Below are 15,264 nucleotides of genomic sequence, written 5' to 3' on the forward strand. Positions count from 1 at the left end.
ACCCAGCTCCCAGGTGCAACATTTTGCAGATTTGCACTTGCGAAGGATGACAGCTTTTGCTCCCATGTTATTTAATACCCCCCAAGGAAGTTGAAAAAGAAGGGAGTAGCAAACCACACCCACATGGGATTTGGGAATAAATAGACTGAGGAAATGCAGAACAAATAGCCTTTTTTTTAACTTCCCGCCTTTATTTATTTTTTTTTTCTTCTTCCTTTGGTGCAACCGTGTCCTGCAGAGAAACACGGGATTTAAAACTTCGGACTCATTGGATGACATATTCGCTGGAACTGATTAGCTACTCTAGACGATATTTGGCGTTTGCACCTTCGAGCATTTGAAGTTCGCACCGGTACTGTCTGTGGATCCGGAACAACCTTTTTCCGATTACACACTCATGTTTGGCGGCAAGCGCTGAGACCTTGCGCCGACAAATCCTGAAACTGTGCTTGTAACTTACAACCACGCATAATGCGCGTTCCTTAATGGCTGATCCGTTCCGTGAACGTTTCCTATCTGAGCCTTCCTATCGTAAACTTCTACGTCACCTTTAATTGAATAACAGTTGAAAAGCCCATGCTGGAAAAACAGTTACCAGGAGATTTCGCGCTGCGGATGGCTCCAAAGGCGTCTAAATTTATTGAGCCCAAAATCGGGATTTTAGCGCCTAAAACAGTATGTTACGCGCCTATCATAGGCGCCTAAAACTGGGTTTTTGAGCGTCTGAAGATCCGAGGTCTAGTACGAATAAAGCATGAGTTAGTCAACCTAAATGTGTCTACGCTGCATGATATAACATGTAGCACACCATCTCGAATGACAGAGTTACCTAATATGCAACACATAATTCGTTGAAAATTGCCCCCCCCCCCCACACACACACGCCACTCAGCGTGGTGGAAGTGTACCTGTCATTTTCGGAGCGGCGTGCCTGCCCGATTGCCAGCCGCCAATAACTGTTATGTCCTCCGGCCACGTCATGCCACGTCACGGCCACGTCATGCGCCCCGACCTTTCCGTTTTTGCTGCCTTCATTTTGTTTGTTTGCCGGTTCTCTTCGCACCCTTCAGTGCGTTTGACTTTTATTATTACTGTTATTATTATTATTATTACTCAATACGGGGAGCGATAAAACGAATCCGGGGGCTGTCTTTATGGTATGTTAGACACTTGCTATACGACTCCTCTGGGAGGTAATAACACTGGGTTACGACCCCAAGGAAGGTCAGGGAAATCCCAGCGGAAATTGAGGAATGTTTGTTGAACAGAACGCCCTGGCCAGACCAGTTCTAAGGTTCTGTTCAACAAGCATTCCGCAAGAACCCCCACGGTGTCTGTGATCTTGCTTGGGGACGCAACCCCGTGTTATTGTTAACTCCCAGAGGAGTTGCACTCTGTAACTTTACCATAGTTTTCATGTAAAATATGCAATCCATGAGGTCTTTGGGACAAAACTCGAAGACAGCTTTTGATCGTGATGGATGGATAATTCGGGCACACCTGTGGAACAAGGGTCCAGTTCAAAAGGAGCTGACGCGCAGTAAAAAAATATAAAACTACCTGTTCTCTTTTCAAGCCGATACAAATATCTTTTTGTAAAAATATGCAGATAAAAACTTAAAAAAGGAAATCTCCACAAAATGAAGAAGCAGAGCCCTAGTCCGTACAAACTGTGGGAAGTGCGACGAGCCGCACGACTGGCCAACTGCAAACCTGAGTACCTTTAAATCTAAGGTGTTGTGAAGTCGATCAACGTCACGATCAGAGGAGATCAAGCAAGTCGTTGCTGCGTGGCGTGCCCCCTGGTTGGAGCCACACGGACACCGTACGAAGAATGAAGCCAAAAGCCACATAGGCTGACCTGGGAAATGCACTTGCACTTAAAAGTCGCCGCACCGCAATTTGATGGTTGCATATTGCAGGTGGAGATGCAAAGTTTCCGGAAAATTTGAGTAACTATTTTTTTTAATTATTTCCCACAAAAATTTGAAAAGAGCTTACTTGCTGCATTTAATACCATCATACACCTAGGTTGGGAAATTGTCTTGTAACGGTACTGTCTAACGTTGGTTGCCAGCCTAACGTAAAATTATTCGTCATTAGTTTATTTTTCGTCATTAAATAAACAAACTCGAAGTATAACATGTGCAGGCCAACTGTCGCATGATCTTGAGAGTTGACTGGTATCGGCGTTCTAGCTCAGTTTTTTTGCGGAAAATTTAAAAATAATAAAATATGCTAATCTAGAACATCTCTGAGCTACAATAAGATGCACAGCTCATGTACAACTCCTCTCGGAGTTAATAATAACATGGCGTTTCGTCCCCAAGACGGACACCATGGTAACTGTTGGGCAATGTTTGATGAACAGAACGTTAGAACTGGTCCGGCCAGAGGGTTCTGTTCAACAAACATTCCCAAATTTCCGCTGGGCTTTCCCTCACATCGTTTGGGGGCGCAATCCCGTGATATTATTAACTCCGAGAGGAGTAGTACAAAAGCGCAACAGAGCTATGCAATTATGCAGTATAAGATAGCAATATACAACAATGCAAATACAGGGCGATCGAAATCGGGCTTTGTAATTTTCAAATACAAATGGCGAGCAATGCAAGAAAGATGCTTTCGTTTACAGGTTACATGACCAGGAAGGTGCATTGCGGAATCAATTTTTGTTGCTGTCAGTCTCATAATATTTAGGTTCCATACATTAATAGTACATATAATTAAGTGGAGTACTCATCACCAGATTTTATGGTTAAGCTTAACTGGCAAAACTAAGACGCAAAAGCATAGCTGAAAAATATCAGAGTGATATGAGAAACAGGTGAGAAGCCAAAACAGGTGAGCATGTGCCGACCTTGACAGCCACCGTAACGGATGGCTCCAACAACCTAATCGGAAATGTACTCTCGATCTCTCCTTCACCGTCACTGTATAGCGAGGCCAAGATTCCGCCATATGGTGACGATCTGCCCAGATTCTACGATGACCATCGCTGGAATCTTGATGGGGCTAAAGATTGTTGATTTGTGCATTTTAGACTCATTAAACCAGCAAGGCGAAAACTTTTTTTACTTATTTTTTTTCTTACGGCGCAATCTTCCCGGCGGGCATCGCCCCCCCCCCCCCCCCCCCCCTCGTCGTCATGCACCGTCGTCATGCAAAGGGCCGGTGTCTTTGAAAATACCGTGCCGCAGAAACCCAAAATTTCCTCACGATCGCCCGGAGACCAGGCCCTGTTCGTGACCGATGTTGCTGCTCAGCACAGTTGTCACCTCTACAGGAAACGGACGACTAATTAAGCACAGAATACTCACTTTAATCATCCTCATAACCCATTAAAAGACGTTTAGACCAGTGCCTGTATTTTATATTTGTGTGTCACCATCATCACAAATTCCTGTCGCTGAAGGGAAGTGGCCTTCGCCAATACGCGCGCCTGCCCCACTTTTAGTTAAACCGGATGAGGTCATGTGATGCATGGTCAGCCTTCGAGGAATGAAAGGGCACGCTGTGCTTCACACAGGGAGGAATTCGGTCAGGACGGCATAGGGGGACTATGGACGGTCACGTGCCGGACGATTTGAGGAAGGCAGGAGAACGGGAAAGGCAAGAAGCCAGTCGACCACGTGGAGCTATAAGCGCACGACCATGGCAATGGCGATTTTGCCGAGTGGTAAAAGGAAAAAAATTAGACTAGAAGAACCTACGTTTTCATGCCTTCGGGATCGGCTCTGCAGCTACATGGACGTTGGCACGTGTAATATATATGTAAGTATATCGTTCATTGCCAGTATTCCGTATTATTCTGATGTGGCTGCTCCAACATTCCTCCGCCGGGACTACTCAACAGACGTATTAGACATTTCGCTTTGTTCGAGGGACGTTTTTCAGTACCTGACCTGGTCCACGGACCTGGACGGAAGAGGTAGTGACCACGTTCCTATATTTGTCCCCTACTCCAAGTACACGTCCGGGGCAGGCCGCAGAACCGTTCGGCTAACAAATTGGAAGTCCTTTCGTGAACTTTGCAAAAAGGACGTGCGCGTAGGAATGACCGCAGGCGAATTTACCGGCCATATTGTGAACTCTCTGACGTCTTCCACCATGAAGATCAGAGCTGGCCACGCAGGTACGGATCCGGAGGTGGAGCGTTTGCGTGCCATTCGGAGACGGGCAGAGCGGAAGGCTCGGCGATCCGGCCAACTTGCAGATGCACAAGCCGCGCGTCGTGCGAATGCATCGGTACAGAAAGCCTTGAAGGCTGTTGACAAAAAAAGATGGCGTCAGTTTTGCGCGTCTCTGACTCCGTTTTCAAGCCCTGCGAAGGTCTGGCGGATTGCGCGGTGTCTCCGCGAAGCCCCTCCCGCGAGGAACCCCCTCAGATCTCTGGCAGTCTCAGTATCTAGGAGTGAGAAGGAAGTTGCCCACGACTTCTGCAAAATTCTGGCAGCAAGGTCCGAGGCAGCTAAATGTGCAGCCTTTCGGAGCCATGCATTGGAGCTGCAGTATACTATTAGTCGAGCCCCGTCAGTGTCTGACCCTGACATGGACGCAGACCTCACGTTTGCCGAGCTCAAGGCTGCCCTGGCACTCTCCCACAAGAAGTCGTCGCCGGGTCCTGACAAGGTCACCTACGTGGCGCTCCGCAATTTGGACGACGCATCCCTTTTGGCGCTCTTAGAGGTTTATAACAAGTCATGGAGGGATGGGCAGGTCCCTGCCGCGTGGAAGGAGGCACGTGTAGTCCCCATCCTGAAACCGGGAAAACAACCCTCCGATCTGGCGTCTTTCCGACCCGTGAGCCTCACCAGCTGCTTAGGCAAGGTCCTTGAACGTATGATACTGCACCGGCTCGAGTGGTGGCTGAAGCGAAGATCTGTTTTTCCTCAGGAAATGGCGGGTTTCCTCAGGCATCGTAACTCCATGGATTCGGTGATCGATTTAGTCTCTTCGGTCGAAGAAGCGAAGGCGCGAAGGAAAATAGCGATGGCTGTCTTCCTGGACGTCAAACGGGCGTACGATTCCGTAAGCAATCCCTGTGTTATTCATGGGTTGTTGCAGGCCCAGGTGCCTCATAGGGCATTGACGTGGCTCTCCGACTTCCTCCGTCAACGGAAGATTTTCGTCACTAGAGGCGAGGGGGACACGGAAAAGATCACTGTGCCACAGGGAGTTCCTCAGGGAAGTGTCCTTAGCCCCCTGTCATTCAACATTGTCTTGATGGGCCTCAAGGAGTGCCTTCCTCAGAGGGTGCATGTGTCCATCTAGGCTGGTGATATTTGCGTCTGGACTGTTGGCAAGTCCCGCCCTGCAATTCAGCGTCGGCTCCAGAGCTCACTTGATGCCATACATGCCTACTTCCTGAACGCGGGGATGGACATCTCCACTGAGAAAAGTGATACCCTTCCGTTTACCCGGAAAGAGATGCGCCGGTTCCAAGTACACATCGGGGGGTCCCCGTTAAGGCAGGTCAGGCACGACAGGTTCCTCGGTGTTGAGTTGGACCGCAACCTGTCGTGGGCAAGACACATTGACTATCTCTCTTCGAAGGCGCAACGTTGGGGAAATGTGATACGTCACTTTGCCGGCTTGCGCTGGGGATGCACTGAACGGGACCTTCTTGCACTCCGCAAAGCGCTTGTTCGTGGCTCAGTAGTCTACAGCCTTCCTGTGTTGCACGGACTATCACGGACGTCCGAACACAAGCTCCGTTGCGTCTTGGCGCGCAGCTTGCGGACCTGTCTTGGCGTCCCGCGTTGCGCTGAGACGAGGATGGTGGTAGCCGAGGCCAGGGAACTCCCAATTGGCGTCCTCCGCAAGAGAGAAACTTTCCGCCACTATTTGCGATTGCGCGCTCACCATCGCCGTCACCCACTGGTACAGAAGCTTCGTAAGCGAAACCGCAGCAAAATCGCGCAGTGTGCGCAAGAACTAACGGACCACATACCTGCCTTCACTGTTGCCCCATCCGCTTCTTCAGTAGCGCCATGGACACTGCCGAAACCATCCATCTCGTCTCACATCCCGGGGATCAAGGGACCGAAGAGCCAAACCCCTGCTCCAGTCCTCAAGCAGGCTACTCTGGAGTCGATGGACGCTACATACGGAAACCAAACCGCTGTATATACGGACGGTTCCTCCATTACAGGCGGCTCATCTACGGCATTTGTAATTGCAGAGGAGTCAATTTCACGTGGGTTCCGCCTATCGCACCGCACCTCGGCCACCTCTGCGGAGTTGTATGCCAACCTGCTATTCCTAAGGTCTATTTTGGATCACCACCCCCGCCTCTGGGTGGTTTACACAGATTCGCGGGCAGCGCTGCCGTGCATAGACAACATGGGCATCCGTGGCTCCTTGGCTCCGGTGGTAGTGAACATCCTGACGACACTCAAGGTTTTAGAAGACAGGGGCCACCGGCTCACCCTCCAATGGGTCCCTAGCCACATTGGAATAAGAGGCAATGAGGTAGCGGATCGGGCAGCTGCTGCAGCTCACCATCGCCGCTCAGCAGTGTCCATCACACTTTCGAATGGAGATAGGCGCTCCCTCTTGTCCGCGTTGATGTCGCCCTGGGCCCATCAGGAATGGTGTCATGACATCACCCGGTGGTCGCTTCTGTATGCTGTTGACCCAACGCTGTCATTTGAAATGCCAGGCGGTTTCCCTCGCCTCTTTACGTCTCTAGTGCGTCGTCCACGACTTAGCGTCGCATTCACCCCTGCACTCCGGTATAGGCTGGGCCACAGCACCACGGCGCTGTGTACAACTTGTGGCAACAATCCGACACATTCTCGAAGACTGCAGCCAGTACGTACGCGAGCGACGGGCCTTTAAATCTCAACTTGAAATACTGGATCAGAGGCCATTCAACATCTGCAAAGTTCTCGGCCCATAGAGTAACCCTGGACACCAGTGCCGTGCACTTGGCGCTCTTCTTTCCTTTCTGACGGCCACCGGCCTCCTTCACGAACTGTAGGGACTTCCTTCCCTCGTCATCCTTTCATGTGAACCTTTTTGGAATGGGGTAGGGCCCTGCACTCAACGCAGGGAAACATCCCACATCATCATCATCCATTCATCTATGTTGTTGTTGTTGTTGTTGCTCCAATTTAGTCCAGCAATCAATTGTTTCTATTAGTCGCACTATTTTTCCTGTGCCTGCACCGCTGTTCACCTGTGTGTTATTTTGACACATGCGTATGAAGATATACGACGAGGACGTAAAGGATTACGTTGACATTGACGAAGATGAATCTGTCCCGGAGGCCGCGAAAATTATGCTGATGACAAAGGCGCAGCCGGAAATAATAAACGTTATCCAGGTAAGCAGCTCAGTTAAGTCCTTTCCCGCAGTGGATACGGCCACTCTGCCTAACTTCTGAAATATTGACATAATGCACTTGACTTCTGCAGCAAGATGCTTTCAGCGGTGGCGATGGAGGTGGGGCGGTAGCGCGGAAACACACTCTTAGAAAAAAGGGTGTATATGGTACACCCTGAGGGGTGTCTAGACACGTCGCGTATTTAACTCCCTCAAGGGTGTTTAGGTAACACCCTTATGTGGGGGTGTTGCCTGACACCCTTATGCGGGGGTGTTCCCTGACACCCTTATGTGGGGGTGCTCCCTGACACCTTTCGTCAGGGTGTTCCCTGACCACCTTTGCTTGAAGAGTTACGTGGCCGATCCTTTTTTTTTTTTTGTTACACGGACTTTCCTTGACATTTTATACACCACATTGTGATGCTCGACTGCAATAAACTGATCTTGTGGAGTATGTATGTAGATGAAGCGACATATAGTTGAATACAATGACAATACACAGATAAAATAGAATGTTGCTTATGGGCAATGAAAGTACCTTTATTATGCCAAACTAGTGATACAGTTATGACTTTAAGGCTGCCACAACATTGGAACACAGGACACTCTTTGGTACGTCACTAACACCAATAAAGGTTTCCAACACCGACAGTGTCCGTACTGCTTGAGGTGCATGTTTAATGTTAAATGCCCAGTATAAGTTTATCAGCACAGATACCGCCTTTGTTACATCCAGTACATCCACCGTGAAGTATTCCACAGCAATAGTGATTCCCTCACTGTGGAATATGTCTGTGCCTGTATGGACGACAGTTGGGTGAGCTTGAGCTTGTGCGCTGCTTTGTGAATGTGAGACATACTGTCAGTCGAAATCAATAATGATGATGGCTTAACACATACCTGCTGCGCGAAGAGTACCCCAGGCTTTTCACGCACAAGAACAGGCAAAAAATATAGCACTGCCACAGTCAGCACATCTGCGATGCAAAACAAATATAAAAAGATATACAATACATGTTGGCATGAGGAATCGCAGCAGTTGTGAACTATGATTATATCAAGGAGGTGGGGGGCACAAAAAGTACATTATTCTTGTTACCAGTGCTCTAAGAATTGTTGATTTCAGTTAGCATAATTTGGGATAAATGTAATACAGCTTGTAATACTCATCTGAAACCATGTTATGTGTCTTCTTGTTCTTTGCCCCGCAGATCATATCATTAAGAGCAGTGTCATGTAACTGCAGTATACTTCACATGCATCTGGGAGCAACATAACTTATGTAACTTTGGAAGAAACGTGGTGTCAGATTTCAGATAAGTGTGCCGCAAGCTGAGCAAGCAACCTCCCTCAATGTCCCTCAAGAACGCTTGGTACTGTAATACACAAGGACTTTTATTTTTATTTGATGCAGCAAATTTTTAATGCTAAATATCTGGAAGAGCAGTCTGTGTGCAAACCTATTTGTATTTTCTTCCTAAAGCTAAAGTCATGTGTAACTTACACTTTTTGTCTCCTCTCTTTCATATGTCATCATCTTCCAGAAGTCTGACATTGCACGTTTTGAGATTGGTTTTTGTGCAACCAATGCCAGCACTCTCCATATTGGTTCACGAACCTGAGAATTCCTTCTTCAGAATTAACTTGGGTGTGCCGACGAAACTCTTCAGCTATCTATATGCATGTTGTGTATTTGGTATTGAGTTTCGTTGTGTCGAGCCGGAAGGCGACGACGAAGTTGGAGGGATTTGGAGCGCGAGCGCTTGTTCTGCAAGGGCACATTTTTACGGTCACGAAGCAGGAAATAAAGGTGTTGTTATTTCCGTTCTGAACCTTATTACTAAGTCGGTTCTACACTGGCGACGAGTGAGGACATTCCCACGACGACATCGAACAGCAGGCAAGCATGTCACTGGGACGGATCTACGACTTCAACGAGGGCATGAGTTGGTCCACGTGGATAGAACGTCTAACGTTCTACTGTGAGGCCAATCTCATCACAGCACCAGAGAAGAAGCGAGCGGTGCTGCTTACAATGTGCGGAGAGTCGACGTACGAAACTCTGAAAGCCCTCCTTGCGCCACAACTTCCATCTGAAGTCAGCTACTCAGATATCGTCAGGTGTCTCGCCGAACACTTCGATCCAAAACGGTCGGAACTTCTCAGCCGATTCAAATTCCATCAGCGTAATCAAGCGCCGACGGAAACGATAGCAGACTATGTTACAGCACTCAGGGCCAGAGACTGCAATTTCAGTATTAGCAGTACAGTTTCGACGCCGGCGACAGATAGGGCATCAGGGGATAGCCCACCACAGCAACAGGCAACGACGGAGCAGCCGACACCACCCACAGCGTTGCCTCTAGACGTCATGATGAGAGACCGCTTCATTTGCGGTATTCGGGATAAGAACCTGCAGCAACGCCTTTTAGTGGAGTGTGACATAACATTCGATCGGGCTTTCAAGATTGCTCTCGCAACGGAGTCAGCAGTGAGTCAGCAGGGTCAGCTGCAGTCGGCACAAGAACGAGACCAGGTTAACATCTTTCGGAGAAAGTCCGCGGGACATAGGAAGAAGACGACTAAAACACAAAGGTGTGGCCGCTGTTTCGGAGATCACGAGGCAAAGGAGTGTCGGTTCAAGAATGCCATATGCAACAGGTGCAACAGGTGCAACAAAAAGGGCCACATTGCGAGAGCTTGTAAGCAGCAACATGGAGCGCCAGTGGCAGGAGACAGTCATCACCTTGCTAGTGGGTCGGATGATGAGCGGAGTTCATCCTCCAGTGAGCTCTACCAACTTAACCACGTCGGGGATAAACTAGGTCGTCCAGACATTCCCAAATTCACAGTGACGCTCGAGGTAGAAGGAAAGCGCCTCAATTTTGAAGTGGATTCGGGAGCAGCTTGCTCGATAATCAGCGAACAGACTTATCGGGAGACATGGCCACACAATCCTCCGGAGCTAAAGAAAAAGACCATTTGTCTACGAACATAGTCAGGCGAAGCCCTAAGGGCATTAGGCACGACTCAAGTACGTGTGCGGTTCAAGACGAAGGACTTCATTTTGCCTCTGACTGTCATGAGAGGAACTGGATGTAATCTTCTCGGACGAGATTGGTTCAGGCCGCTGAACATCAGAGTCAGCGGTATTCATCACGTTCAGGACTCAAGCCAGCTGCACACCCTTTTAAAGAAGTACGAAACTGTGTTTGTCGAAAACATCGACGGTCACAAGGGGGCCCCGGTCTCACTGGAGCTGAAGGAAAACGCCGCGCCTTGCTTCCTGAAGGCTCGACCTGTCCCCTTCGCTCTTAGAAGTACAGTCGAGAAAGAAATCGACCAGTTAGTCTCCCAAGGGGTGCTGGAGCCGGCACAGCACTCGGACTGGGCTACACCGCTGGTCGTCGTGAAAAAAAAGGATGGCAGCATACGACTGTGTGGTGATTACCGTAGCACGGTTAACCTGAGGACCAAGGCATCATCCTACCCGCTTCCCACTGCCACGGAGGTCTTCACCAGACTTCGTGGAGGAAAAATATTTTCTACGCTGGATTTGAAACAAGCGTATCAGCAGCTCCGATTGACCACTGCGGCTGCGGAAATTTTGACTGTTAACACGATTAAGGGTTTGTTCCGGGTGAAGAGGCTTCCGTTCGGAATATCGGCAGCTCCAGGAATTTTCCAGCGGTTCGTCGACACCTTGCTGGCGGATATTCCAGGCACAAGCGCTTACCTGGGTGACGTCATTGTCTGCGGAAAGGACATAGATGAACATAACAGACGCCTGGAGCAGGTGCTCAGTAAGCTGGAAGGGGCGAACCTTCGCCTAAGAAGAGACAAGTGCAAATTCGCGCTGCCAGAGGTTTCTTACTTAGGACATCGCATTGATGCAGAAGGTCTGCATCCGACAGACGACAAGGTCAAGGCATTGCTTCAGGCCCCATCACCGAAGTCCAAGACCGAATTGAAAGCGTTTCTAGGCATGCTGTCGTTTTACGACCGGTTCCTGAGAAACCGCGCCGCCAGAGCTAGGGATCTGTATGAATTGCTTAAACACGGCAACAAATGGCAGTGGCTGAAAAGGCACCAATCGGCGTTCGAAAACCTAAAGAAGCTGATAAACGAATGTACTGTACTTGCCCACTAAGACGAGACAAAACCATTAGTAATCGCGTACGACGCCTCTCCATACGGTGTAGGGGCCGTGCTTGCACAACTGGACGACGATGACCGCGAACTGCCCGTTGCGTTTGCCTCGCGCACGTTGGGACGTGCAGAGCAGAAATACGCTCAACTGGATCGGGAAGGACTAGCATTGGTGTTTGCGGTAGAAAAATTTCACCAGTACGTCGAAGGAAGGAGTTTCAAGATATACACCGATCATCGACCGCTGCTTGGCATAATGGGGCAACACAAGCCAATGCCTGGAATGCTGTCGCCAAGGATGACGAGATGGTGTCTGAAATTAGGGTGCTATGATTACGACTTGTGCTATCGGAAGGGCACCACAAACCAAAATGCCGACGCCTTCAGTAGACTGCCGTTGCCATCCATGACCGATGAACCGTATAGACCGGGTGACGTGCTCCTGTTGGACACGTTAGAAGGACCTGTTCTCACGGCTAAGACTCTAGAAAAGATGACTCAGCAAGATCCGGTGCTGTGAGCAGTTCACAGAGCATTGCGAAACGGTAGCCTTCACAAGTTACGGGGACAAGGCTTCGACCAATACAAGATACGCCGTCGGGAGCTGGCTACGGAGGGTGATTGTGTGACCAGAGGTTCAAGAGCTGTGGTTCTCCCGGCTGCTCGAGAGCAGGCCTTGAAACTGGTGCATTGCGGACACAGGGGCATAGTCACAATGAAAGCGTGTGCTCGAAGCTATACATGTGGTGGCCGGGAATCGATGGTGACATTGAGCAACTCGTACGCGGCTGCTCCAAATGCAAGGTCGATCGTCGCTCTCCGCCCCGAGCTCCGCCACCGCTGTGGAAAAAGACCGACGGAACCCTGGAAGACCATTCACATCGACTTCGCCGGACCGGTTGACGGGCGAACGTATCTACTGGTTGTTGACGCCTACACGAAGTGGCTGGAAGTTAGGCGAATGACAAGTACTACGGCCGCCGCTGTGATTGAACAGCTACGGTATATGTTCGCCACCTTCGGAATTCCGCAGGTAGTCGTGTCAGATAATGGGTCGGTGTTCCTATCGGCAGAAACCAAGAGATTTTTCAAAGCAAATGGCACTGAAGAAGGTGGTGGCCAGAGAGCAGTCATCAATTCATCCCTTTTTGCTAATTTCTCCTATTTTGAGTCTGCTGTGGAGCACACTTTTTGTTGGATGTGGACAAACTCGTGAAGCGCCTTCTGCTTGCTCAAAGGAAGAGCGGTTCACTAGACAATTTACAGAGATCAGATCAAGAAATTAAATTTCCAGCAATGAAAATTCATTCAAGTGGCATCTCAAACGACGGCAAAAGTTGTCCAGACTCAAGCACGTTTGGCCTTGTCACTCACCGACAAACAGTTCCCTTGTCATAATTTTTGACATGCTATGTGAAACACCCTGTATAATGATGCGCAGCAGTGGAAAAGAGAACGGTTTCTTTATTTCACCTGTCCATGACCATCCGTTAGTGATTCTGCGCATCGTTGTGCGTGTTCGCATCGAGGTTTCCTGCTTTGCTTTGAGATGCTGTGTTGCTCGAAGTTGTATTTGCCACCTCGGTTTCCATTGCACTGGAAACAAACAGCACCGACAACAGAGTGGATTATTTAATTTAAGTTCAAAAAGGGGGAGCTGCTTGTGGCGCTGGGGACCGCATGAAACTGTCTCAGGGGGCCATATCCGTCCTGTGCAATCATCTTCAGGAATGGGGTAGCCATATTAGCTACGGTTCACTGTACTAACTTTCGAAGGTGTTTAGTCGTATACAACAATTAATTGCAGTTACTTGATCACCCATAGTTAATTAATGCACCATCAGGCTAGGGCCTGCTGTATTCGTATACATGGTTATGAAACTGTTGCACACTTAAGAGATGTCTCTTCCAGGGATCTTGGAAAGAGGCGCTGAGACGGAAATACAAAAACGAGCGACGGAAAGTGAATGCACCTCCACCTGCTGTCGTTGGAATTCGACAAAAACATACAGCAAAAAAAAAAAAAAAAAAAAAGGCCTGCAGCATCTGTTGTGGACTCGAGCCATGCAAAAGTCATCCGCCTCCGTGTGTGCTTTTTTAAAATTTTTCTTGACAGATGATCGTTCATCTCATTATTTCCATTTCAGGATGCCGAGCATCTCCTACATGATGGTGAGACGGACGACAGCTTGGCAGAGCACGACTTGTGGCTCCGGGATGTTAGCTGTCCAGCAAACATACCGTGACAGACTTACTGTGACTGCAAAGCCTCGACATGACCACATAAAGACTATCAGTGTTGTGGAACCCCTTAGGATTTATCCTTTTCTGAAGGATGAGACAGCAGTGAATGATTTTCTAGTTCACTGTTAAGTCTGATGAAGGCCGAGGGTATAGAAGAAAACTCAAAGCATGTCTTGTACTTACTCTTCAATTCCGCAGCTGCTGCTCGAGTTTGAAATTCTGTATCAATGAGAGGTGGTGTCACACCTTGAAAGAGGCCTGTCCAGGGTTCTGGATGTTTTTCGTGAGAAGGGAACGGAAGAGGAGGTTATTGTGGCCACGGAAGTGCTCGGTAAGAATCGTTTCTCCATTATGATTGTTTGAATGTGCATTTACTTGGAAGCAATATGTGGAATTTACTGTTTTCCAGAGGACACATGGCTCTGTGCGTTGCAACTCGTTGCAGCACGATGTGGAGAGAAGCTGGTGAGCTTTGTAATCAATGAGGTGGGTAGAAGTGAAACATATGATCAGACCAGACCTTTCAAACATTTCACTGTATTTCCAGGATCAAGGTCTTCCGCTGGGCCCCATCGTTCAAGTACGAGGTGGAGTTCCTCACCTTTTGTGGACAAAGAGCTGGTCTGCAAGTCCAGCACGACCCTCCACATCATTGCGTTATTCTTTGCTGCATACTGGATCTTCAACATCAGGTACAGCGGCAAGGCAAAGGGCACACTTACATTCTTGGAGCGAGCCCTTCTGGGCTTCAAAGAAACAAAGCCGAAGGCCAGGTGTTTGGACCTTCTTAACTTTTTCGAGTTTTATTCCAAATAAAAGTCGTGTTTTCAGTGAACTCCTCTGGTTGTCGTGCGCTCTGTTTTTACTCTATACTTACACACAATAGTTCTGCAAAGACCACTCGTATACAATTGCAGGGCTAATTCAATTTGCTACGGCTACACCTTCTGCCAGGTTTAGCAATAATACCTGCTGAGGCACCCTCTTTGAGGACTAATAATCATCCCTTGGGGGTTTGATAAAATACCTAGGGACTGCAATAATTACACCCTCACTAGGGTCTAACTTTTATCTCGTGAGGGCTAAATATAATACCTACATAGCAAACGTCATACCCTGGGCAAGGTCTAACATTTATCCCTTGAGGGCTAAATGTAATACCTACAAAGAGGGATAAACTTTGCACCTTCAATATAGTATATATTATTTATACCCACGTCGTGGTATAAGTTTTATCCCTTTCAAGGTATGCACCCTGGGACAAGCCATTTATACCTTATAAGGTATAATTTATTCTAACAGTGCAGTGGAGGGGCTTTATGTCCAGGAGGCGGTTTTTGATCACTTGATGGCCAGAGTTAACATTTCCTGAAAATGACATATGAGATATATATAAATATCTGCAAAAGAGGCTCAAGCGCGGCAGAGCAAAAGGTAGGAACGCTGTGACGCACCCTGGCTCACCGAAAATAAAACAATTTCCGTCGGATGTTTGGTCACACCAAGAAGAAAGCAGTGCATGTGGTCTACACTATGTCGTC

The 15,264-nt window shown here is 48.5% G+C and overlaps 2 protein-coding genes across 2 annotated transcripts; both read left to right on the plus strand.

The window, feature by feature from the left end:
* Positions 1-9,236: 9,236 nt before the first annotated feature.
* Positions 9,237-10,328, plus strand: LOC135387054 (uncharacterized). The gene has a single exon (XM_064616472.1). It carries the CDS (start codon positions 9,237-9,239, stop codon positions 10,326-10,328), a length of 1,092 nt encoding a protein of 363 aa, XP_064472542.1.
* A 1,911-nt stretch (positions 10,329-12,239) lies between these two features.
* On the plus strand, positions 12,240-14,539 carry LOC135387071 (uncharacterized protein K02A2.6-like). Its single transcript, XM_064616477.1, has 2 exons — positions 12,240-12,591; positions 14,271-14,539. Exons 1-2 carry the CDS (start codon positions 12,240-12,242, stop codon positions 14,537-14,539), a joined length of 621 nt encoding a protein of 206 aa, XP_064472547.1.
* The last annotated feature ends 725 nt before the right edge of the window (positions 14,540-15,264 follow it).

This window comes from Ornithodoros turicata, chromosome 1 (assembly GCF_037126465.1).
Source record: "Ornithodoros turicata isolate Travis chromosome 1, ASM3712646v1, whole genome shotgun sequence".
Classification (NCBI taxonomy): domain Eukaryota; kingdom Metazoa; phylum Arthropoda; class Arachnida; order Ixodida; family Argasidae; genus Ornithodoros; species Ornithodoros turicata.